This window comes from Podarcis erhardii (assembly GCF_964252035.2).
Source record: "Podarcis erhardii genome assembly, chromosome: 13".
NCBI lineage: Eukaryota > Metazoa > Chordata > Lepidosauria > Squamata > Lacertidae > Podarcis > Podarcis erhardii.
Window position 1 is genome coordinate 3,940,436 of NC_138502.1, and position 24,243 is coordinate 3,964,678.

Sequence of the window (24,243 nt, forward strand, 5' to 3'; positions counted from 1 at the left end):
GTCACACAATCAGTCAATCAGTAGCTGAACTGGGTTCCACACGGTCACAAAAAAAGAGCCGCAAAAACAAAAATGTAAAATAAATAACAAAAACAGACAGACCTCAGTGTAACACTCAAAACGGAAGTGTGGCACTCAAAATGGAGCACGTTCGGCTTCCGAAAAAAGTTCGCAAACTGGAGCACTTCCTTCCGGGTTTGCATTGTTTGGGTTCCAAAGGGTTTGAGAACCAAGGTACCTCTGTACTCTTGATTATTCTTTCCCCTCCTTTTTGCAATGCTTCCAAGGTTACTTTCTCCACGTCAAAGGCAGCTGTTGGCCGTTAGAAATAAATAAACATCGCCCTTCCCCACATAATGAGCTCATCACCAACTTCTCTGTTAGGCCATTAAATAAATGCATTCGTTTACTTAATAAACAAGTGAGCCATATTCTTAATCTTGCTACGAAAGCATCCACCTTCAGAAAACGCTATTGCCTCCTCTTTCTAAACAGCTCTGATCTTTCTCTTTTAAGATGGCCCTTTGACCATAGCAGTGTGTACCCCAAAGAGGACCGGCCTTTTCAATTAAACTTTTAAGGCCGTTCTGCAAGCTCCTTCCTAGTGCCTGCCTGCCTATCTGTCGGTCGATAGGTCAGTCAATTGTTCTGCCTGCCCATTAAGTTGCCTGCGTCCCAGAGTCTGTGTCCAGAGAGGAAATCTTGCCCCCGTTCTTTCCCTTTAATTCCCTAAGGCCTAAGGGGTGTGGCAGTCCCTTTGGGAAACCTTGCCCTCTGCCCTCTCTCCTTCTGCTGGTCGGATCCACCTCCTGGCTCAATGACTCCTTGTTCCTTCTTGTCCCTAGATAGGGAGGGAGATAAGGCACCTGGAATATTTTGCCTTGCCTTGACCCTTCGCTGATAGCAGCCACACACATCCACTGCAACGCCTTTCCTCTCACTGTTGGCTAATTGAAACCTCGGTGCTTTCAGTCCTCTTTCCCGGCCCTATCGTTTGTCGTTTGTCCAGGGGATGAAGCTGCCTCAGGCAGCAAAATGCCTTGAGCTGGTCCTGCCTCGGGCAGGTGGGATCTTGCTTAGAGTGTATGAGGAGTAGACTGCGACGTCGGCTTCACTCAGCGGTACAGTGGTATCTTGGGTAATATAATTTCGGGTTACGAACACGGCAAACCCAGAAGTGTATACTTGCGGGTTTTGCCGTGCCCATGCGCAGAAGCGCTCTATCGCACCGCACACAGAAGCGGCGCCTCGGGATTCAGGGTAAGCACGGACCCCCAGGACAAAATAAGTTCGTATCCAGAGGGTCCATGGATATATCGCTGGTGAAACCGCCGCCGCTCCTGAGTCCCTCTGCTAGCAACATCCACTGGATGTTTAAATATTGTACAGTGGTGCCCCGCAAGACGAATGCCTCGCAAGACGGAAAACCCGCTAGACGAAAGGGTTTCCGTTTTGGAGGTGCTTCGCCAAACAAATTTCCTATGGGCTTGCTTTGCAAGACGAAAATGTCTTGCGAGTTCCTGCGGTTTTTTTCCCTCCCCCCCCTTTCTAAGCCACTTATCCGCTAAGCCGCTAATAGCGCTAATCCGCTAAGCCGTCAATGGGCTTGCTTCGCAAGACGAAAAAACCGCTAGACGAAGAGACTCACGGAATGGATTAATTTCGTCTTGCGAGGCACCACTGTATTTAAAAATGGGGTATCAGAGTTTTTAGGGGGCTAACCAGGTTGGGATAGCTGGGGTAGCAGGCTTGTTGGTTTTTGAATGTCTTAGTAGATTTTTCAATTTCGTTGTTCTGTATGGGACAATGACAATAAAGACCATTGTATCGCAAAAAGGGCGCTGCTAGCAGAGGGGCTCAGGAGCAGCGCCGGTTTCACCAGGGATAACCACTGAGTGAAGCTACCATTCCACTCTGCCCTCGTACGATGCAGAGGGAGAAACAAACTGCATTGGCGAGGCGCCGAAACAGCTTGTTCCTCCCTCTGCATCTTTAAACTGCTCAACGGAGGAGTGAAAGGAGCCCCCAGCCCAGCGGCGCTGGCTCCCACAAGCCAGCTGCAGGGTGGGGGCTCTGTCAAACGCCTCAACCTTCCTTCCCACCCAGCTAAGCGGCGCAAGGCAGCCTGCATTGTCCCAGGGTTGAAACCGCCTCGGCTCTGGAGGTGACAGCTGGGGCAGTTTCGCCCGGCGCCTTGCGGGCAGAGGCGGACATGTCATTTTTTCAACGTCGTGGTATATCGCCAAACTGCGATGTTGGGCTGGCGATACACCGCAGTCTTGGAAAGCTGATATCGCCCAGCTCTAGTGGGTGGGCTTCCCTCTGGCTTGGGGGACCAGGCAGCCCCCATTGCGAGGGGGCTGTAAGGCCTGTGCTGGGAAACTTCAGCCCTCCGGGTAGATTCTGAACTACAACTCCCATCAGCCTCCCTCCATCGGCAGGCATGGCCGGTGGCTAGTGATGGTGGGAGATGCAGTTTAGCAGCACCCGGCGAGTCAGAGGGCCGCTCTCAGTGCTGGATTTCCTGGATCAAGCAAGGAGGGGAGGTAAAGTGGTCTTGCGAGGCCTCCTCCATCTCTCGGCCCTCTGCCTGCTCTTCCTCCCAGGCCTCTCCCCTTATCTCTTGGGCTCCATCCTTGGGTTAATCAGGTTCTGTCTCCCAACGCAATGTTCCTTTCACCTCCTTTCAACCTCCAGCTGGCCTTTCCTTATCTCGTTCCTCTGGCCCTCTGGAATGCAAGCACATCCCAGCCAGACACCTATTATGACGATCATGGATTTTATTATTTGAAAATCCACGTTCCCACACCAAAACACTGTTACTTATCCTTCCCCACTGTTTCCCTTGGATACTTCGTCCTTGGCTCTCCTGGCTGTTTTGGAGTAAAACTCCCTTCGTTTTCTGTGTGTTCCTTTTAGAGCACCCGCCCCAACTCTTTTTAATGTGCCTCTCAATTTATGCCCAACTCCTCCTGATTTATTCTGTAGCAAAAAGCTACAGGGTTCTGGGATGACTGAATCAGGCAGTCCAAACCTCGGCCCAATTCTCTCTTGGGTACTGTGGTTCAGAGTCAAGTTTTCCATTGCCTGACCCAGCCTGCCCTTCCGCTGGTTCCTGTGCCACGAGGTCGCGAAGATCATCCATGCTGCCCCCTCGTTACTCGGGGAATGTCCTCAGCCCCACTTGGGGCACATGCACCCCCCCACAATGCCAGACTTCCTGGCGCCCAGATTTCTTGGTCCAAAATGAAACTTCTGGGCTGGGAGTCAGTCCGCTTTGAGTCGGTCCACATAGGACAAAGTTCTGCTGATGTCGCCAATCCCGTTCTGCTGTGCTTTGAGGCGACATTGCAGAGAGCTGCAGTTTCTGCTTAGCCAGGGTTTAATCCAGTTCCCGTTCACCAATTAGATTCTCTTGCACATCCCCTGTGTGGTTCCGGCCCTCCTGCGTGGAAAGAGGCATTGAAAGAGGTCTTTTCTTTCCCTCCACCTTGATCTTTCTCCAACGCATGGTTCCACTGTCTCTTCAATTCCTCCCCCGATCTTCCATTTTGGTTGTGTTTGGGAATTGGGGGCCATTCCCCAAAAGTCTCTGTCCCTCCCTCCCTCCCTCCCCCCTCCCCTCCCTCAACAAGTTGCACCATTAGTTTAACGGCCTTCTGACTGCTCTTAGCTTAGCTCAGCATCCCAGAAGATGAGATTTTTGAAACCCTGGACCTGGAATCTGCCTGGAAACCAAAGGCATTATGGATGCCCAGCTTGGACCGGTGGAGCTCCTTGCTTGCCTTCTGCCCCAGGACGTGTCTCCTCCAAAGAAGACTTTTTTTGGGGGGGCTGTTTACCTTGAGGTTTCCCCCACCTCCCTCCCCACACTGTCTCCAGACTGCAAAACGGCCCCCAGAACCACTTCCTGACATTCTTTGGAGCAAGACTTCCCTGCCTCCCATTTCTTCATCCTAAGGGGCGCTGTTTGGCTACTTGTCTTGATTTTATGGAAAGCAGAGTAAAAGTCTTCCCCCTGGCTGCTTTGGAGTGATGGGCTGCACCCTGCAGCTTTTTTGCTCGACTGTTTCCCACACGGAACTGCAACCAGCTCTTTTTATCATCCCGGATTCCTCCTGCAGCTGCACAGATAAGACGGCTTCCTCTGTTCCCTGGGGATTCTTCTCTGGTCCGCTTGGAACTGCGCAGTGGAGGGTGGGTGGGGGGAAACAAATTTAAAAGGAGACTCTTAACTCCGCAAACTTTCTGCCCCCTGTGTCCTTCCTGCTCATTCTTAAATGATCTGGAGAACTTAAGGACGTAAGGAAAGCTTGCTGGGTCAATCCGGTGGCCCATCAATAGTCCAGAATCCTGTTCTCACAGTGGCCCACCAGATGCCTCAATCGGAAAGCCGCAAGCAGAACTCAGACACAAGATCAACTCTCCCCTCCTGCGTTTTCTAGGAACTGCTATCCAAAACCATCACTGCTTCCAACTGTGGAGGCAGAGCCAAGCCGCTGTGCAATAACCCATCTTGCAAATGACTCCAAAAGTGCTCGGTGGAGACCACCGTTGACCAATGAAAGAGCACCCACCACTGGATCTAAGGGCGGGGGGAGTTTCTGGTTGAAGATGGGGGGTGCTGGAGCAACATTAGTCTAAACTGGGGGCGGGGAACTGTGCAGACTTGGGCCCAGTGGCCTGGACTAGGCGGTTCTGTTGATGCTGAGCAGTGGGTTTATCTAAGTGGACCTCTGGTCCAAACTAGGAAATGCTGCATTTTTGTTGTTCTGCTGTTGCTGTTTCTGGGGGTGCCTTAGGCTTTTGGGGGGTGGGGGGTGGGGACCCAAACTGGCCTCTTGGCCTCTAACGGCTCTCCACTTTCCTCTTCAGTTGGAGAGTAAGCGAGATGCTTTCTCTCCGGTCCTCCTGCAGTTCTGCACTGACCCCAAGAACCCCATCACCGTCATCCGGGGCCTAGCCGGATCCCTCCGCCTCAGTGAGTATCCCGCCCTCTGTGGGTTTGGGGGTGGGGGCCAAAGAGCGCCTGGGTTGGAGGCTGGGGCTCTGTGGAGGAGAGGCTGAGTTGGAAGTAGAGACTTCTGGGCCTGGGAGAAAGAAGGATACACAAAGAATCATAGAGTCGGAAGGGACCCCAAGGGTCATCTATTCCAACCGCCTGCAATGCAGGACTCGTTTGCCCAACAAGGGGCTCGAACCCACGACCCCAAGGCATTCTACCATTCTACTGTGGAGAGTGTATTAACTTATGATCTGTGTATGTGGTTTGGGAGCTGCACGGCCAGGGGAAAAACAATGCTGTCCAGGGTTGTAAAGACTGCCGAGAGAATAATTGGGTGCACTCTTCCCACCTTGGATCAAATCTATGCTTCCAGGTGCCGTAAGAAAGCTGCAGAGATAGCGCAGGATGGTGCGGAAATGATCTCTTTCAGCTTCTGCCTTCTGGAAGAAGGGACAGGGTTATAAAGACTAGGACTAGCCACCTGAGAAACAGTTTTCATCCAAATGCGATTTTGGTTTTAAACGCAGTGCTTGCCGATCAGAAGGTCGGTGGTTCAAATCCCCGCGACGGGGTGAGCTCCCGTTGCTCGGTCCCTGCTCCTGCCAACCTAGCAGTTCGAAAGCATGTCAAAGTGCAAGGAGATAAATAGGTACCGCTCCGGCGGGAAGGTAAACGGCATTTCTGTGCGCTGCTCTGGTTTTGCCAGAAGCAGCTTAGTCATGCTGGCCACACGACCCGGAAAAACTGTCTGCGGAAGCGGACAAACGCCCGCTCCCTCAGCCTGTAAAGCAAGATGAGCGCCACAACCCCAGTCGGCCACGACTGGACCTAATGGTCAGGGGTCCCTTTACCTTTACGGTAGTCTCTGTGGGAGTATATTGTATTTAATTATGGGGTATCAGAGTTTTCAGGTGGTTAACCAGGCTGGGATAGCGGGCTTGTTGGTTTTTAAATGTCTGGTGTAGATTTTTTCAATTTCGTTGTTCTGTATGAGACAATGACAATAAAGATTATTGTATCGTATTGAGGGGTCAAGAGTCTTGTGCTCTCCCAATGGAGAAGTGTGTGTTTGCTTCTGCAGTGCTGTGTAGGTTTGACCGCACTATACATGCATTTAACTTGCACAATTTCAGCCACGCGTGCTTGGAGGCTGGCTGGTTGAAATTCCGCAAGGTGAATGCAAGCATTTGCAGAGGGTTGGACCCTTCCGACCCATATGATTCTAAGTCGGGGAACTTAAAAGCTGTTTCTGCGCTGGTTAAAGCGGGGAGGACCTGGCGAGGAGAGAAGTCTTAAGCTCTCCACCTTGCTTTCTGGGCCTGCCTCCCCCACCAACCACAGGACAGGGTTTGCACATTTTTGTGTATCCATGGAAGTCTCAGGACTGAACCCCCATACAGGATGTGACCGTACTGTATTTGAAATCGGAGGCTTTGGGGTCAGATAGATTTTTGAGCAGCTAGTGCATACATTCGTACCTCGGAGGTCGAACGGAATCCGTTCCAGAAGTCCGTTTGACTTCCAAAATGTTCGGAAACCCAAGCATGGCTTCTGATTGGCTGCAGGAAGCTCCTGCAGCCAATCGGAAGCCTCGTCGGGCGTTCGGGTTCCAAAATGAGTTCTCAAACTGGAACAGTCGCTTCCGGGTTTGTGGCGTTTGGGAGCCAAAACGTTCAAGAACTAAGCTGTTTGAAAACCAAGGTATGGCTGTACTTTTAATGAAAAGATGTCCACAAAATGGAATGTGTGATCTTGGTGAGGGAGGGAGGGAGGGAGGGAGCCCTTGCAATCTGGTTATTCAGGAGCAGGGGGCTTTTTCCTTGTGGGGGGCAGTGAAAAGAAAAAGAGGTCACGATTCCCAGAGGTCTTCGGGAGCCCCAAACCGGGCACCTCCCAGGTGTTTTTGCCTCTGACTCCCAGCCAAAAACATCTGGAGGGCACCAGGCTGGGGAAGCCTGGAGAGGATGGGCTTTGCGCCACAAACTTGCCAGCAAACAGGGAGGGGCAGAGGGGCAGAATTCTCTCGAAGCTCCGCCATGACACCCGCTCCTCCCCCCTCAGACCTGGGCCTGTTCAGCACAAAGACGTTGGTGGACGCGAGCGGGGAGCACGCCGTCGAGGTTCGCACGCAGGTCCAGCAGCCCTCAGACGAAAACTGGGACCTCTCCGGGACGAAGCAGGTGTGGCCTTGCGAGAGCAGCCGCTCGCACACCACAATCGCCAAATACGCTCAGTACCAAGCGGCCTCCTTCCAGGAGTCCCTTCAGGTGAGAAGGCGGCAGGCGGGGGGCCATCTCTCGGGGCCATTCCCCCCACCCCTACCGCCAGGGCCGGCCCAATACATTTTGCCGCTTGAGGCAAAGCGGAAAGGAGTGCCTGCCCCCTTGCTGCTGCTACCCGAGGCGACTGGGTGGGCTGCCCCAGAGGCTTAAGGGTGGGCCGGCCCTCTCCTTAGGGAGATGGAGCAAGCCACCCTTTGGGCTGGGGAGGGGTCTCCGGATTCCTGCAGTGTTAAGGTTGGGAGTTGAAAGTCTTCTCACTGGGTGACCGAACTTGAATGCTTCTTCCTGGGTGGGGTGGGATTTTTGGGGGGTGGCGGCGAGGATTCCCAATCTGACCTTTCTGTCTCTTGAGGCAGGAAGACAAGGAGACGGACGACGAGGAAGCAGATGAGCCTGACAGCACCACTGAGGCGCCCCCAAGGTAGGAGGCCTCATCCTTCCTTACCTTGCTTTGCGTTTCCAGTGGTATTTGCTGTTTTTGTTCATTTCAGGGAGCGGGGGCCGGATTTCTGCTGGAGGAACGGCTTTGCAACAGTTTAAAACTGAATGCAAATAAAAGAGGGTGTGAGTTGCGGGGCGGGGTCTGCCAGGCTGCTGCACCCCCAAAATTATTTAATCGGGTCACGTCATCCAGCCCCCTGCAATGATTTATGAGTGAATTTTGAAGACTGAGCGGTACAGAAGGCAGAGAGGGGTTTTTACACATTTTTGTAAGGGGCAGTTCGTAGGTAAATTATTATTATTTATTTGGGTCTGGATGGAGGGTTTTGATGGGCCATGGTGTGGGGAGGGGGGGCAATTCCCTCCCATCTCTCCTCTCTGCACCTCCTGCATCATAACTCTTCCTTTCTGCCCTTTGCAGCAACCCAGACCAGAAACCGCACCAGATTATCAAGTTTGGGACCAACATTGACCTCTCGGATGCCAAACGGTGAGAATTGTCGGTTTGCTCTTTAACTGCCTCCAACTCCACCCCTGCCTTTTCACTGTGAAGTGCCAGGGTTGTTTTTCCTACAGGCAAACACACAATTCTTGTGTCTTTTGACTGCAAGAAAATGAGGGTTGTGATTTTACCTACGGGTACCTACAGGACCCCCTCTCCTGGTATGTCCCATGGAGGAACTTACGATCTGCAAACAAAAACACCTTGGAGGTCCCAGGCCACAGAGAGGTTAGGCTGGCCTCAACCAGAGCCAGGGCTTTTTCGGCTGTGGCTCCGATCTGGTGGAACGCTCTGCCACAAGAGATTAGGGCCCTGCAGGACTTGACATCTTTCCGCAGGGCCTGCAAGACAGAGCTGTTCCACCAGGCCTTTGGCCAGGGCACAGCCTGACTCCCTCCTTTGGCAATCTTCACAGAACTTTAGCTTAATGGTTGCCATCAACTTGATTTTAATTAATTTTTATAATGAAATGTTTTTAGAATGTTGCACTATTTTATTGTTGTTAGCCGCCCTGAGCCTGGCTTCGGCTGGGGAGGGCGGGATATAAATAAAATTTATTATTATTATTATTATTATTATTATTATTATTAATGGAATTGTGGAACCATAGATTCTTTGGGCCCAACGTGGGGCTCGAACCCACAACTCTGAGATTAAAAGTCTTGTGCTCTCTCAATGACCTTGCTTTTTGTGGCTTGCTGCTGCCTCTCTGTGGCCATAATTTGTCATTGCAGGCATGAGACTTAATATTGCTCGTTGCTGCCCCTCTGTGGCCATAATTGGTCATAGCAGACATGAGGCATTGCTCTTTGCTTGCGCCTCTGTGGCCATAATTTGTCATTGCAGGCAGGAGACTTAATACAGTGTTGCTCATTGCTGCCCCTCTGTGGCCATAATTTGTCATTACAAGCTGGAAACTTAACATTGCTTGTTGCTGCCCCTTTCTGGCATATTTTGTCATTGCAGGCATGAGACATAATATTGCTCATTGCTGCCCTTCTGTGGCCATAATTTGTCATTGCAGGCAGGAGACAATACAGTATTGTTCTTTGCTTGCCCCTCTGTGGCCATAATTTGTCACTGCAGGCAGGAGACTTAATATTGCTCATTGCTGCCCTTCTGTGGCCATAATTTGTCATTGCAGGCAGGAGACAATACAGTATTGTTCTTTGCTTGCCCCTCTGTGGCCATAATTTGTCACTGCAGGCAGGAGACTTAATATTGCTCATTGCTGCCCTTCTGTGGCCATAATTGGTCATTGCAGGCAGGAGACTTAATACAGTATTGCTCTTTGCTGCCCCTCTGTGGCCATAATTGGTCATTGCAGGCAGGAGACTTAACATTGCTCATTGCTGCCCTTCTGTGGCCATAATTTGTCATTGCAGGCAGGAGACTTAATATTGCTCGGTGCTGCCCCTCTGTAGCCATGCCCTGGAATTATTTCCCCCCTGTTATGATGTTCCATGCTGCCTCCCTGTGGCTGCATCTTGTCATTGCATTGTATGTCACCTCACCTTGACAGAGCTCTTTGCTTTCCATTCAGTGGTCATAACTGGTCACTGCAGGTGAAGCCCCCCCGCCCCCCCCCCCGCCCCTAATCTCCACTCCATTATTATTATTTGGTTGTTGTCACTAGAAGGAAACCTGATTGCTTCTCAGTGCTGCCCCCCAGTGGACAACAAGGTGTGCAAGATGTGTTTTCATTTTAAAAGGGCTCTCATTGAGATGGAGGGCAGCGAATAAATGCAAAGAATCAGTAAACGAATACATATCAGTGTTATAATAAATATTTAGAAAGCGGTTTCCCAAAAACTAATCTTGATAGGAAGGGCCACCTATTTCATCCCAGTATATCTGAAGGAGCGTCTCCACCCCCATCGTTCTGCCCGGACGCTGAGGTCCAGCGCCAAGGGCCTTCTGGCGGTTCCCTCATTGCGAGAAGCAAAGCTACAGGGAACCAGGCAGAAGGCCTTCTCGGTAGTGGCACCCGCCCTGTGGAACGCCCTCCCATCAGATGTCAAAGCGATAAATAACTACCTGACATTCAGAAGACATCTGAAGGCAGCCCTGTTCAGGGAAGTTTTTAATCTGTGATATTTTAGTGTATTTTTGGTTTTTATGGAAGCCGCCCAGAGTGGCTGGGGAAACCCAGCCAGATGGGCGGGGTACAAATAAATTATTATTATTATTATTATTATTATTATTATTATTATTATTATTCATCCCCCTGCGATGCAGGAATCGCAGCTAACCACTCTCCCCTGACATGCATCGCAGGTGGAAACCGCAGCTTCAGGAGCTCCTCAAGTTGCCAGCTTTCATGCGGGTCACGTCGACGGGCAACATGCTGAGTCATGTGGGGCACACCATCCTGGGCATGAATACGGTGCAGCTGTACATGAAAGTGCCTGGAAGCCGCACACCAGGTAAGGCCACAAGCTGCGGTGATAGCCGCTGGCTGGGTTGTTTGATTGAATGAGTGGTTTTATTTAGAGTATCTCTAACCCCCCTTCTTCAGCCGGGAAAGGTCTGCAGAGCACCTAACATATAGCCCAAGGCAGTAGGTAACAAGGCAGCGATCGGGGGGGGGGGGGGGACACACACAACACACAGGAGGAAAGGGATGGGGAGGAAAGAGGGAAACCAAAACTCAGGCTCAGTTTCTGAACGGTCAGCTGCTACCCTAGTTCAGGGGTGCGGGCAAGTTTTCTGCTTCCCACCTCTCCAGCAGAGGCAATCTGACAGCATGGCTGCCCCCAGATAATTATGAACGCATACAGTGAGAGGCATTAGCTTGCTTTTGCCAGGTAATCTCATTTATATTAGGTCCAATTTGGGACGAACAAACTCTTATCTGCTCATCAACAAAAAGATGCCTTTCTCTTTTCCGATCTTTCATACTTGAAAACCACAACAATATTGTCCTCGGTATCTATTTCTTGCTCTCATTTTGAAAATACCATATTTTTTGCTCTATAAGACTCACTTTTTCCCTCCTAAAAAGTAAGGGGAAATGTGTGTGCGTCTTATGGAGCGAATGCAGGCTGCGCAGCTATCCCAGAAGCCAGAACAGCAAGAGGGATCGCTGCTTTCACTGCGCAGCGATCCCTCTTGCTGTTCTGGCTTCTGAGATTCAGAATATTTTTTTTCTTGTTTTCCTCCTCCAAAAACTAGGCGCGTCTTGTGGTCTGGTGCGTCTTACAGAGCAAAAAATTACGGTATATCCGTAATTTGCAAATAAGCAAAAATAGTTTTGTTTTGATGCTGCACGCTACACTGAAATGTTTAGGATTGTCCTCAAATCCTCCTGCCACGCTTGCCATCGTCTAATGCCCGACCCTTTGAGAACCTCTGCTGTAACTTGTGTCCTGTCTCTCCCCCCCAAAAAACTTCCAGGGCACCAGGAGAACAACAACTTTTGCTCCGTGAACATCAACATTGGGCCGGGGGATTGCGAGTGGTTTGCTGTCCACGAGCATTACTGGCAGGACATCAGCGCCTTCTGTGACAGGTGAGAGTCATGTCCCTGCTGCTGTATAAATGTCATATATGCTTATGCAAGATGGAGAGCTCGCTGGTACCAGCCTTTCAGGGCCCATGTGGGTTTTGAGCAAGCGCCACTGGTTTGTGCCAACCCTCCCGGTCACTTCTCTCCCCCAGATAACCCCTGCCACCTCAAGAGGCATACAGAGGGAAAGCACACACACACAAACAAACACGCACAAAACAAAAAACAGGCACACTTTGCTTGACTGAGCAGAAGTCAGATCCAGTAAAATTAAGCTGAAAGCTTGAAGAGGAAGTGGGAAAGGAAGCCACTCTTGGAACTTCCTTCTTCACCTCTATGGTCTGTTCGGGGGAGAAAAAGGTAACCCCTCTTGCCACCTCGTGACCCAAGAGTCAGTGTGTGTGGAAGCCCAGAGGCTTTGTGGGTCCCAGGAGAATACCTGGAGGATGCTGTTGCACCCATGGGTGCCATGTTGGGGACCCCTGCCCTAAGGGGGTGATTTGGGGGATGGGTTCCTGGGATCGGGGGCACGAGAGGTGCTGCTGCATTGCTTTGCCCACTACCGTGGGGCCATCATAGGAGAACATATTAATTGTCAGGAGGGGAGGTTTTTCCAGGTGGTTTCCCCTTTGCCTCGTCACCTCAACGCCCGCTTTCCCGCAGGCACGGTGTCGACTACCTGACCGGCTCATGGTGGCCCATCCTCGAGGACCTTTACCAGTCCAACATCCCTGTCTACCGCTTCATCCAGCGCCCCGGAGACCTCGTGTGGATCAATGCCGGGACGGTGCATTGGGTTCAGGCCACCGGGTGGTGTAATAACATCGCCTGGAACGTCGGCCCCCTGACAGGTAACTTAGCCGGATGGCCGAGGTCCCGAAAAGCGGGGTGGGAGGAGGGGGAGTTGAAAAGGGGACCTCGGAGCCCACCAGTGCCCCACACTCTATAAGGGGCAGGGTCATGTCTTGCTTCCACGATCCTATTACAGTGCTACCTCGGTTTAAGAACCGTCCTGATTCTGTTTACGAACTCCGCAAAAGCGGAAGTAGTGTCCCGGTTTGCGAACTTTACCTCGGTCTAAGAACGGAATCCGAACGGTGGAAGGGCACCGGCGGCGGGAGGTTCCATGACGCGATCCTCTCCTTGCCTAGAGGGGCCTCCTCTTCCTGCCCCTCTGACCTCTTCCCTTTCCTTTGCAGCTTACCAGTACCAGCTGGCCCTTGAGCGCTACGAATGGAACGAGGTGAAGAATGTCAAGTCCATTGTGCCCATGATCCACGTCTCCTGGAACGTGGCCCGCACGGTCAAAATCAGTGACCCCGACTTGTACAAAATGATCAAGTGAGGACGGCTTTCGGGGTTCTGCCCCACCCCACCCCTGTAACTCCTCCAACCTTTCCTGGCCGTGTCCCGCCTGCTTTTGCATTTACGCCTTGGGCAGTTTCTTGCACTTTCTCAAGTGCCCAAAAGCCTCTTGGTTGGGGACCAGATACGAGGGGCCCTCCGTGGGAAGGCACAGGGGGCCCTCTGCTGAAATGATGAGGACCCCAGCCTCATTTTGGTTGCAGGTGGGGTCTCCGTCATTTGGTGGCGGGGGTGATGGGCAGACCTCTTGTGCCCTTAGCCCAGATGTGGGGGACGTTTCACCCTCCAGATGTTGTTGGATGTTGGCTCCGCCATACCTGGAGGGCTAGGGGTCCCGTCTCCCTCCCCCCCGTATGTTCCAAAGATTTTTTTTTTTAAATTAACATATGCTAGAAACGTTGCGTTATAAATAAGAGAAGCAGTCTTAGGCATTTTATCCCCTGCACTGGAAAAGGAGTCGAAGTTTGTCTGGGAAAACAAACATGGATTTTGCAATAGCAGCTGATGATGGTGTTGGCATCTGTCTGTCTCAACAGACAATGGAGTGCACTTCCAGGGGTGAAGTCCAAACCGCTGTAGTAGCAGCACCAAAGTGATCTCCCAAAGTGACACCAGCCTGGCCAGTGTGTAACCGTGTGTGGACATCCTGGGCTGCCCAAATTATGTTCCAACTCAGCGACAAAGGCCTGCCTCTCCCACAAAAAATATTTATTATGGGAAAGGCAATTCACAGTCAACAAATGATATTTTACACTTTGACAAAATGTTCACTCTGACAAAATGTTTACGTAATGTGAATTAATAGGATTTAGAGTTTGCGTGTTGTTTCTTTCTTTAAAAAACTTTTAAAAGTTCTCTTTAAAAAATTTGTATTTGTTTATTTGTTTATTAAATTTGAATACCACCCTTCATCCATAAATCTCACCGCTGCTCACAACATAAAGATACAATATTAAAACACAAAATACATGATAGAAACGAGGAAAAAGAAACATGAATTTGAGCAGGTTATTGGGGGGGCGGGCGGTGGAAATCAAGGCTTGAGGCTCTTCCCACCCCTGAGCTCTTTCTGTCCTTCCTTCCTTTAAGCTAAGAAAAAGGCTCTGCAATTTTTTGCGCTTCCAGTAGTTTTGGGCTAGCAACAGAGCTCAGCCCCGCACCCCCAACTGGCCTGAGTCCCTGTCCAGATGTGTCATTTACCATCCCCCTTGTCTCTTCTGTGGCTACTGTTTAAATACAGATGCGACGTTTACTGCGCAGGCCTGGTAAAAACACCAAAATCGTGCAGTTTCTAATGTGCAGCCTTAACGCTGTATTGTTTTCAATACTTGATTGGGAGCCGCCCAGAGTGGCTGGGGAAACTCAGCCAGATGGGTGGGGTATAAATAATAAATTATTATTATTAACACACACTGACTTTCGGGGGCAATGCAAGATGCAATTAAATTAACAGAATCCCTTAGGGGGGTTTTGCCCACCCACCCACCCCCATTGATGCGTTGGCTGCTTCATCCGTCCCCGTGGAGAGGTGCATCTGGCCGCATTCTGACCCCTGCCGTCTCTTCTCCTGCTTGCAGGTACTGTCTGATGCAGTCCATCAAGCACTGCCAGGTGCAGAGAGAGAGCCTTGTCCGGTCCGGCAAGAAGATCGCCTACCAGGGCCGCGTGAAGGACGAGCCGGCCTACTACTGCAATGAATGCGACGTAAGCTTTCCTGGCCCTTGCTTTTCTCTTTCCCGCCACAGTGGCAACTCCACGGGGGTGAGGCTCCCTCCCTCTCTCAACCTCGCTTTCCTCCAGGGCTCTGCCCCTTCTCCACAGGTCCGCCACAGTGCCAGCAACGCAGGTGGTGTTCCCTGCTCCGAGACAGCGCCAGTCCTGGTGCACCCACCCCCCAGAATAAACCCCCGTTGACTGGGCTTCCATGTCTGGCCCTCTCTGCAGTTCTGACTGTGGGGACGAGGTTTGCCTTCCGCATTCACGTTCTCTGAAAGTTGACCCCCCACGGAAGTGGCCATCTTTCTGTCCTCTGCGATCCATTTCCTCCGAAATCTTTGGCAGAGAGCGACCGGCAGGTCCTCCTAGCCTGTGACAGACTCCGTTCCCCCCGCCACAGACTTTTTATTTTTTGGAAAACAGTCCTTTCCCCCTTCCACTGAAAGGGCCTGGCAGGGTTTCCTGGGCCTTTTGTGGTGTGAACAGTGTTTGATGAGGCCTGCTTGTCTTTAAAATACCTCCTGTACCCAACTCCAGTTTGAGGCTCCCGTGCCTCCTTCATTCCTGACGGCCCCCGAGAAGCCATAAAGGGGATTAGGAAGGTCGAAACAGTGAGTATGAAACGCGTGTCTTAAAAAAAGCTGTGGCGAAAAAGAAGCCTCCGGAAGGATCGCAAGCGTATTGTGAAGTCGGACCTCGCGGCTCTTCAAAACTTCACCTCAACTCACACGGCTGTCGGTCAAGAGTCTCAAACTAAGAAGCATCTCCCAAGCATCCGTAAGGAAAATATAATTTTATATCTGCCCTCTCTGAAAGGAAGACCCCGATGGAGGAAGCTGGACCCCAAGCAGGGTTCTGGTGGCTGCACCTCATTAAGTGTCATCGTGCAGAGATAGGAAAGGTTTGGGAAACGGCGACCAAAACGATTTAAGGGACTGGAGTATTTCCCCTATGGGGCTTCTTGGTTTACCGAAAAGGTTAAATAGGTGTATAAAACGATGCCTGGTGCAGCTTAGGGACCAGAGTGAAGTTGATTCTTGGAAGATATGGGATGGATAGAAGAAAGAACATGCTTTAAGGGTATTCTGTGGAACTCCCTGCTGGAAGCCTCCAGAAGAGAATTAGACAAATTCGTGGGAGATGAAGCTCTCAGCAGCTACTCACCTCGATGGCTGTGCTCTTATCTCCATTGTCTGAGGGAACATGGCTCCTAGCTGCCGGGAATTGCAGGGGAGGGATAGGATGCTAGGCTGAATGGGCCTGATCCAGACGCAAAGCTCTGCTGATGTTGCTGAAGGACCTCGTCCTGAGGTCTCGGGGTAGCCTGAGAGACAGCGCAGCTCAAGCAGCGAAGAAGGAATGTCTGCTGTGCAGTCTTCTTAAGGCAGGGTCAAAAGTGAGTCGCCAACCCGACCGAAGCCAGGAAGTGACTGAGCCGTGAATTTAGGTGGAGGAGACTGCAGCCCCTGCCAGCCAGGGAGAAGAACCTCCTCAGCCGTGGAGCCAGGACTCAGCTGCAGTGACTTGGGTTAAAAGAAGCCACAGAATCACAGAACGGTAGAGTTGGAGGGGACCCACACGGACATCTAGTCTGACCCCCTGGAAGTGGAAAGGAAGCAGGGCTTGTTGTCGGCCGAGCCTCACAGGGAAAGGGGAAGTCAGCCAAGCCAAGTGCTTGTGGCACGAAGTGCCTGAGATGCAGGAAGGAAGCCTCTGTTTCCAGAGTCGCACCCATCTCAAGCTAGAATCCTGTGGTGGACCTCCTTTGCCCCATCACAAGGGCCCCTATCCTAGAGTCTTGACGGGTGATGCAGGGGAAAGCATCCCTTGAAGATGCCAAGATTTGGGGATCCCTCCCTGTCGCTCAGGCGAGGCTGGATCAGCGCCTTCTCTTCCAGAGCAGCCCGCTGCAAGATTCACCACTCAGCAATAGGTTGCGTTTCGGGCATGTGACGTGTCAGCCAAGTGTGCAGAGCTCGGGTTTTTTTTAAAAAAAATTTATGTTGGTGGAGAAGAAATAAAATTCCTTCCCCTTTGGTTCTGTGTCGGTGTCGTTCTTCTCTGGGTCCCACACTTCTGCCCCTCTTCCCAGCCAGAAAGCCTCACCCCGTGGCAGAAGAAAGCGGCCGCAAGCTTTGTGTTTTGCTCTCTTCTTTCGCCGCAGCAGCTCCTTTTGCCCGCCTTGAGCCATGGCTGACGTTCTCTGCCAGTGGCAGGCATGTGCTTGGGCAACAACCCCCCCCCCCCCGCCGCCCTTTCCGGAAGGGTTTTAACCAGTAAACACAAAAGGCTTGCCCTTCTCGGTGCTCCCCCATACTGTCGTTTGCCTCGAGTGTGACTGCAGTGCTGAGTGGGAGGGGCTCGGAGAGATCCCTGCTCATTAAACGCTAGAAACCATGGCAGGCTGGCATTTATGCATTATTTTATTTTAATTTTTTGGAGGGGTGGCCGTTGTTAACTGCTAACAAAAGTGGAAGGCAGGCTTGGAAAATTTCTTTCCCCCCCAAAAAGGTGCATTGATTATGCCGGGGAGGTACCGTATTTTTTGCTCTATAAGGCTCACTTTTTCCCTCCTAAAAAGTAAGGGGAAATGTGTGTGCGTCTTATGGAGCGAATGCAGGCTACACAGCTATCCCAGAAGCCAGAACAGCAAGAGGGATTGCTGCTTTCACTGCGCAGCGATCCCTCTTGCTGTTCTGGCTTCTGAGATTCAGAATATTTTTTTTCTTGTTTTCCTCCTCCAAAAACTAGGTGCGTCTTGTGTCTGGTACGTCTTACAGAGCGAAAAATACGGTATTTAAAGGAAGAGCAGAACTTCTTGGTTTGGATTTTGGGATGCAGCAGGAATAGATGATCTGCCATGCAATTAAAGGAGACCTAGTAGCTGAGGGTGTGGGGAGCAGACCTGGGTGAAATTTTGGAGGGGTTATAGGAGGGGCTGAGCCTCAGGGGGCTAATCTGCTTACAGCTGTGATTAGAGGCAGAGGTGGGAAGGAAAGCCTTTAACTTGCTTTCCTCCCAGCGCACCCTTGCCCAGCACAGGTTGAGCAGGAGGGTAGAGACAAAGGCCACGTCCCGTTGAGACAGTCGCTGATTCCCCGTGTGCTCCCCGCAGGTGGAGGTCTTCAACATCCTTTTCGTGACGAGCGAAAACGGGGGCAAAAACACGTACCTGGTGCACTGTGAGGCCTGCGCCCGCAAGCGGAGCTCCTCTCTCCATGGCGTGGTGGTGCTGGAGCAATACAAGACGGAAGAACTGATACACATCTATGACAGCTTCACCTTGGTGAGTATATGTCTGGGGAAGGAGGAGAGGCAGGCCCCACGGGCTCACAGTTTTGGGAAAGCCTAGAGGAGGGCGCCGCCTAGTGGCGGAAAAGGGAAACGTCACCAAGGCTCTTCAAGGCACTTCAGAGCTGTTCAATCAACTCTAGTGGCACTCTGAGGATTACTGATTGTTATTATGAATTATATTTAACAGATCTGTAAGATGAAAACTGGATACAACACAAAAACCCAGCTTCTGTTAGCAGTGAAGTCGTTTCTACCAAGTCCCACCCCCCACCCCCACCCCCAGTAACCTTAAAACTCACGGGCATTCAACAAAACTGAATGTTGGAAGATTCAGAAAGTCCTCCTTCATGCAGCGAAGTTAACCAGTGGAACACCCTCCAGCAGGAATGGCCACCAACTTTGGATGGCTTTAAAAGAATACTAGACAAACTCGTGAAGGAGAAGGGAATAGATGGCTAGCAGCCCCAATGGCTATGCTGTGTCTCCACAGTTGGAGGCAATGCTTCTGAGTGCCACTTGATGGAAACAGCAAGAGGAGAGAGGGCTCTTGTGCTGGGCTGCTGCTTAATAATAGGCATCTGGCCGGCCAGTGTGAGAACAGGATCCTGGGCTAGGCTCTGCTTCTGTTCCCATGTTGGTGTTGCCCAGGATGAGCTGGGGAACCGGGCTGAAGAAACAGCAGGAGAAAGAATCAGGATTGGAGGTGACGGGAACAGATTGGAGGACTGGACCCAAAGTAGCAAAATGCATGTCGACAGGGACAAATGTCAGGTTCCGCAGTTAAGCAGGAATAACGTGAAAGACTAAAAAAGGTGAAAGACTAAAGCTATGTTATGTCAAAAGTAAATAATATGTTAAAGATGTTTAAACATAAGGAGGAAGGATTGGAGACATAATAGAAAGATTTTAATAATCAGAAATGAGCTTTGAAAGTGGGCAAGGATTTGCTGTATCTGATTGAGTAAAGAGGAACACAAAAAAGGGAGGCACGAGGAAGTCAGGAAAGAAAGTTTTGCAAATATCAATTTAAAAGCTGGAATTTTTATTTTTAATCTTTTCTGTTTTTGTTTTTGTTTTTCTTGATTTTTTTTATCTTCTGTAAAAGCAAATAAATATATATATTTTTTTTTAAAAAAGGAATAACCAGATGCACTTAGGGTGGGTGTGAGGGACACCCGGCGTGACAGCAGCGTATATAGTATATAGTAAAAGTAAAAGTATATAGTAAAAGTAAAAGTAAAAGTCTATATACACGACTCAGCAGCAGCAGCAAAAGCAGCTCATCCAAGGGAATAATTATTATTATTATTATTATTATTATTATTATTATTATTATTATTATTATTTGTACCCCGCCCATCTGGCTGGGTTTCCCCAGCCACTCTGGGCAGCTTCCAACAAAGATTAAAAATACATTAAAATGTCACACATTAAAAATTTCCCTTCAGATGCCTTCTAAATGTCAGGTAGTTGTTTATCTCTTTGACATCTGATGGGAGGGCGTTTCACAGGGAGGGTGCCACCACTGAGAAGGCCCTCAGCACTGGACCTTGGGCTGAACAATGGGGGTGGAGATGCTCCTTCAAGTATACTGGGCCGAGGCCGTTTAGGGCTTTCACGGTCAGCACTTTGAATTGTGCTCGGAAACGCAATGGGAGCCAATGTAGGTCTTTCTGGACCGGTGTTATGTGGTCTTGGCGGCTGCTCCCAGTCACCAGTCTTGCTGCCGCGTTCTGGATTAGTTGTAGTTTCTGGGTCACCTTCAAAGGTAGCCACACATAGAGAACAATGCAGCTGTCCAAGCGGGAGATAACCAGAGCATGCACCACTCTGGCCAGACAGTCTGCGGGCAGGGAGGGTCTCATCCTGCATACCAGATGGGGCTGGCAAACAGCTGCCCTGGATGCAGAACTGACCTGTGCCTCCATGGACAGCTGTGAGTCCAAAATTGACTCCCAGGCTGCGCACCTTGTCCTTCAGGGGCACAGTTGCCCCATTCAGGACCAGGGAGTCCTCCACACCTGCCCACCCCGTCTCCCAAAAACAGTACTTCTGTCTTGTCAGGATTCAGCATCAATCCATTAGCCGCCATCTGTCCTCCAGCCGCCTCCAGGCACTCACACAGGACCTTCACTGCCTTCACTGGTTCTGATTTAAAAGAGAGGTAGAGCTGGGTGCCATCTGCATATTGATGGACCCCCCGATGATCTCTTCCAGCGGCTTCAAGGGAAACCATAGTCTCGCTCTATTCTGCCTTGGTCAGACCCCACCTGGAAAACTGTGTCTGATTCTGGGCACCCTGGTTTAAAAAGGATATTGACAAGCTGGAAGGTGTGCGGAGGAAACGGCGACCAAGACTGGTCTGGAAACCAAGCCTTTTGAGGGAGCGGGGAATGTTTAGCCTGGGAAACGGGAGATAGGATAGGTAAAGGTAAAGGGACCCCTGACCATTAGGTCCAGTTGTGACTGACTCTGGGGTTGCGGCGCTCATCTCACTTTATTGGCCGAGGGAGCCGACGTCCAGCTTCCGGGTCATGTGGCCAGCATGACTAAGCCGCTTCTGGCGAACCAGAGCAGCGCACAGAAACGCCGTTTACCTTCCCGCCAGAGCGGTACCTATTTATCTACTTGCACTTTGACGTGCTTTCGAACTGCTAGGGAGATACGATAGCCATCTTCAAATATCGGAAGGGCTGTCACATGGAGGAAGGATTCCTGCGTTGCTGCAGGGGGTTGGACTAGAAGACCCCAAGGGTTCCTTCCATCTTTACGGTGCTACGATTTGGAAGGCAGGCTGCTAATTGTAGGTTTTTCCCCTCTCCCCTTTTCTTCTGCAGTCTGCGCCGCCCAGTTCCAGATGAGCCATACCACGCCTGGACACGGATGTCTGGGCCGTCTCTCCACGCTAGCTCGCCCCCCCCCGCTCGCGTGGGGTGGGGGGGTTGCTATGGTCTGTCCTCCGCCCTCTCCCTCCAATAGCAGCTGAGCCTCTGATCTCCACCCACCCTTCTCAACTCAAACCTGCCCTGAGCCGGGGGGGCAGATAGCAGAAGCGTCGTGACCTGGGTCGTTCTCCTGAAGGACCCCTTTTTTTATTTATTCTTCAGAACGAACCTTTTCTCGTTTTTGGTTTTTTTTTCCCGGGGTGGTGCTGATTTTGTATTAAAAAAGCAGGGGGGAAAACCCTGAACTTTAAAAAAAAAAATCAAAAAAATTCAAAGAGCAAACGGAATGGAGCAGTGAAATCGATGGCGAAATTCCACTGTGCCTCTGGATTCGTCCCGCATGGACAAGAATTGGGGTGCGGTGGTTTCGGGGAGCTTCTATGAACAGATCGAGAGGGGGGCGAAAACGTTCCCTTCTTCTCAAGAGCATTAATTTCCGTCTCTCTCGCCGGGGTGGAATGCCAGCGAGTGGAAAACGAGAGAGAGAAAGAGAGACTGCTGTCTAAATTTGGGGGTGCCTGGTTTTGTTTTGGTCTTTTTCCTTTCCTTTCGATTACGTTTTTCTTGGCAGAAATTTAAAGGGAAAAAAAAAGAGAGAGTTTGGGAAATGGAAGCAAGCAAAAAAAAAAATGAAAAAGAAAAATTAATACGGGTTTCTTAACACAGGACTTTTATGGGTTCAGTTCTCTCTGGGTGAACTTCTCATCGGGATATGGCGGGGCGGGGGGGGGAGAGTGTACATTGATTTATATATATTGGAGGGGGGGGAGCCGGGGAGGGTTGGCGAATTTTTTCCCGCGTGTGGTTTTTAATTATTCTGATGGACATTTTGATTTCTTACATCCTTTTATATATATTATATATAAATATAAATATAAGAAGGAAAAAAAAATTCCTGGTTTGTATTAGAAACTGCTTTTAAAAAACAAAATACAGAAAACGAGACAAAAAAAATAAAAATAAAAAATATACGAGTTTTTTGCGCGAGGAGCAAGCAGGACGGAGGAAGTCCTCGTGCGGAGGAAGTCCTCGTGCGAAAGAAGATCGGGATATGGTGGAAACAATAACCCCGTGCGGAGGGAGTGGTGCTCGCCCCAAAACAGACACACGGGTAGATGGGAGATTTTTTTTTTTCTTTTTCACGAAAGGGGAGGGGGGGAGCTGATTTCTCCCCCTCCTCCTCCCCCTATCCCTAGGTGTTGCCATTGCCCCAGCCCCCAATTCCCTATGCCATTTTTGTGGGGGGCAAGGGGTGGGGTGCGGCTGGCAATCTAACAAGGACCCCTTAACTCTGCCCTCTGCCTGCCTAGCTATGGCTGACCCTTAACTCTGACCCTTAACGCCTCCTCTTCAGCTGATAAAATCCGTTTAACCTTAACTCAAGATATATAAATATATATATATTCCTTGGCTGAATTCATTGCCCCCCTTCCTCTTCCTCTTCCTCCTCCAATTCTCTGCCCTTTTGACTCTACAGTTACAACTCCCAGATCCATTTGAAAAAGAAGAAGACAGAAACGTCTCAGATTTGGGGTCATTTTTCTTTTTTTAAAAAAAATAATAATAATTGTACCTCCATGCCTCAAAAAATTGTTTTGCAGTTTGTAAATGTTCTTTCTCTTTCTCTCTTTTTTAATTTATACGTCTCTCCCTTTTTTTTTTTTTTGTAATGATCTCTCTATTTATTGGTCCTCTTTTGGGGTTTGATCCAGCCTCTTTTTTTATTTTTAACTTTTTACAATGCTGTTGTACCTGTTTCTTTTTTAAAAAAGAAAAAAAAAGTGTCTCCTTTTGTTGTTCCAGGTTTTTTGGTTTTTTTGGCTTCTCTCTGGAATTTTTTATTGAATTACTTAACATGTTCTTTCAGATATTTTTTTGTCTGTCTGTTGATGTTTTTTCCTTGACATGGTGCTCTTGTTTTCTCGTGGGGGTGGGGCGGGGCGGTGGGGTTTGGAGTGGGGAAACAAAAGCCTGATCCTGATTCATCTGTTGATTCCCCTTCCCTTTTATTTTTATTTTTAATGGAAGAATCTCACCCCACCCTACAGAAGGAAGGCAATCTCTTCCTTCCTTCTGAAAAAAAACCTGCACTTTTTTTAGTTCCAGATTTCCCCCCCCACCCCACCCTCACCAATCACTCACACACAGACACACACTGAAAAAAAGCAGATGAACAATCTCGCTTCTCTGAGAAAACTCACTCTCACATAAATTGATTCTTATCGTACTGTAGGGGGACAAGGAGAAAGCAAATCTTATTTTGTAAATGTAAAAAAAATAAATAATTAAATTAACTCACAGAGATAAAAAAGAAACCAGCCGCCTTCTGTCTTCCTTCATTTCTCCAACCTGGATATACGATAAGCTCGCTTCTGGTGTGCTCAATACATCAAATCTCTTGCCCAGTCATTAAAACAAGCCCCTCTCTGGTTTTTTTTCCCCCTCATTGTTTGGAGAAGGGCGGAATGTTTTTTTACTAGGAAAGGTACGTGATATAAAGCTGTCATTTTTGTCCCAGTTAACCTGCGGGAACTCGCTTCTGTGGGAAGCAATGACGGCCACAGACTCGGAGGGATTTAAAAGCTAATTGGACAAATTCGCGGAGAAGAGGGCTATCGATGGCTACTGGCCGTTATGGCTACGCTCTGCATCCTCAATTGGTGGACATTGTTTTTTCCCAATACGGCTCCTGCGGCAAACCAATGATGCCCTCTCGCTCTGAGCACCGAGGTACCACGAACCAGCGTCCCAATGAACCTTCTCCTGCAAAAGCCCCTCTTGAGACAAACAGGAAGGCCACAGCTCTTGCACAGCGCCTGCTTGTTTTGAAGGTGCTTGTGCAGGAGATGGACCTCCCATCCCTGGGTCAAATGTGCATTTTCTTGGCACCCCAGTGTAGCCTCGTGGTACCACCGTCTCCGGTGTGTTTACTACGATTTGTGCACCAAATCTTTTCCCCCCTTTTACAAGCATGGTCTGGGCCTGGGGCTTAGCAGGCATGGACCATGAAGGGGGAGGCATATATGGGGGTGGGTGGGTCTCTGGAAAGAGAAACATCCCAGGAATTTGAGCCCAGGGAGACCCCTTCCCCCCCCCACCCTCTGGGAATGGTGCAACAAGCCAAGCATCTCTTGGTTGGACCAGTTTGGGAGGTGGTTTGTTTGATGGGCACTTGCGCTGTGTGT

At 50.1% G+C, this 24,243-nt stretch overlaps 1 protein-coding gene and 1 long non-coding RNA gene across 8 annotated transcripts in view; one reads left to right on the top strand and one right to left on the bottom strand.

The window, feature by feature from the left end:
* KDM6B (lysine demethylase 6B) overlaps window positions 1–23,373 on the top strand; it is a 75,735-nt gene extending 52,362 nt beyond the window's left edge. For 6 of the 7 annotated variants that reach the window (XM_081835590.1, XM_081835596.1, XM_081835591.1 and 3 more), the window contains 9 exons: window positions 4,876–4,981; window positions 7,067–7,272; window positions 7,644–7,708; window positions 8,150–8,218; window positions 10,508–10,656; window positions 11,627–11,741; window positions 12,402–12,589; window positions 12,938–13,079; window positions 14,681–15,688. In XM_081835590.1, coding sequence (XP_081691716.1) covers window positions 4,876–4,981; window positions 7,067–7,272; window positions 7,644–7,708; window positions 8,150–8,218; window positions 10,508–10,656; window positions 11,627–11,741; window positions 12,402–12,589; window positions 12,938–13,079; window positions 14,681–15,017 — 1,377 coding nt within the window. In that variant the 3' untranslated portion in view covers window positions 15,018–15,688. Of the gene's footprint in view, window positions 1–4,875; window positions 4,982–7,066; window positions 7,273–7,643; window positions 7,709–8,149; window positions 8,219–10,507; window positions 10,657–11,626; window positions 11,742–12,401; window positions 12,590–12,937; window positions 13,080–14,680; window positions 15,689–17,934; window positions 18,106–20,950 lie in introns of those variants that run through there. The other variant, XM_081835595.1, reaches the window with a different exon arrangement.
* LOC309326855 overlaps window positions 1–24,243 on the bottom strand; it is a 185,557-nt gene that overhangs the window by 62,484 nt on the left and 98,830 nt on the right. The gene's annotated exons all lie outside the window — the stretch shown is intronic.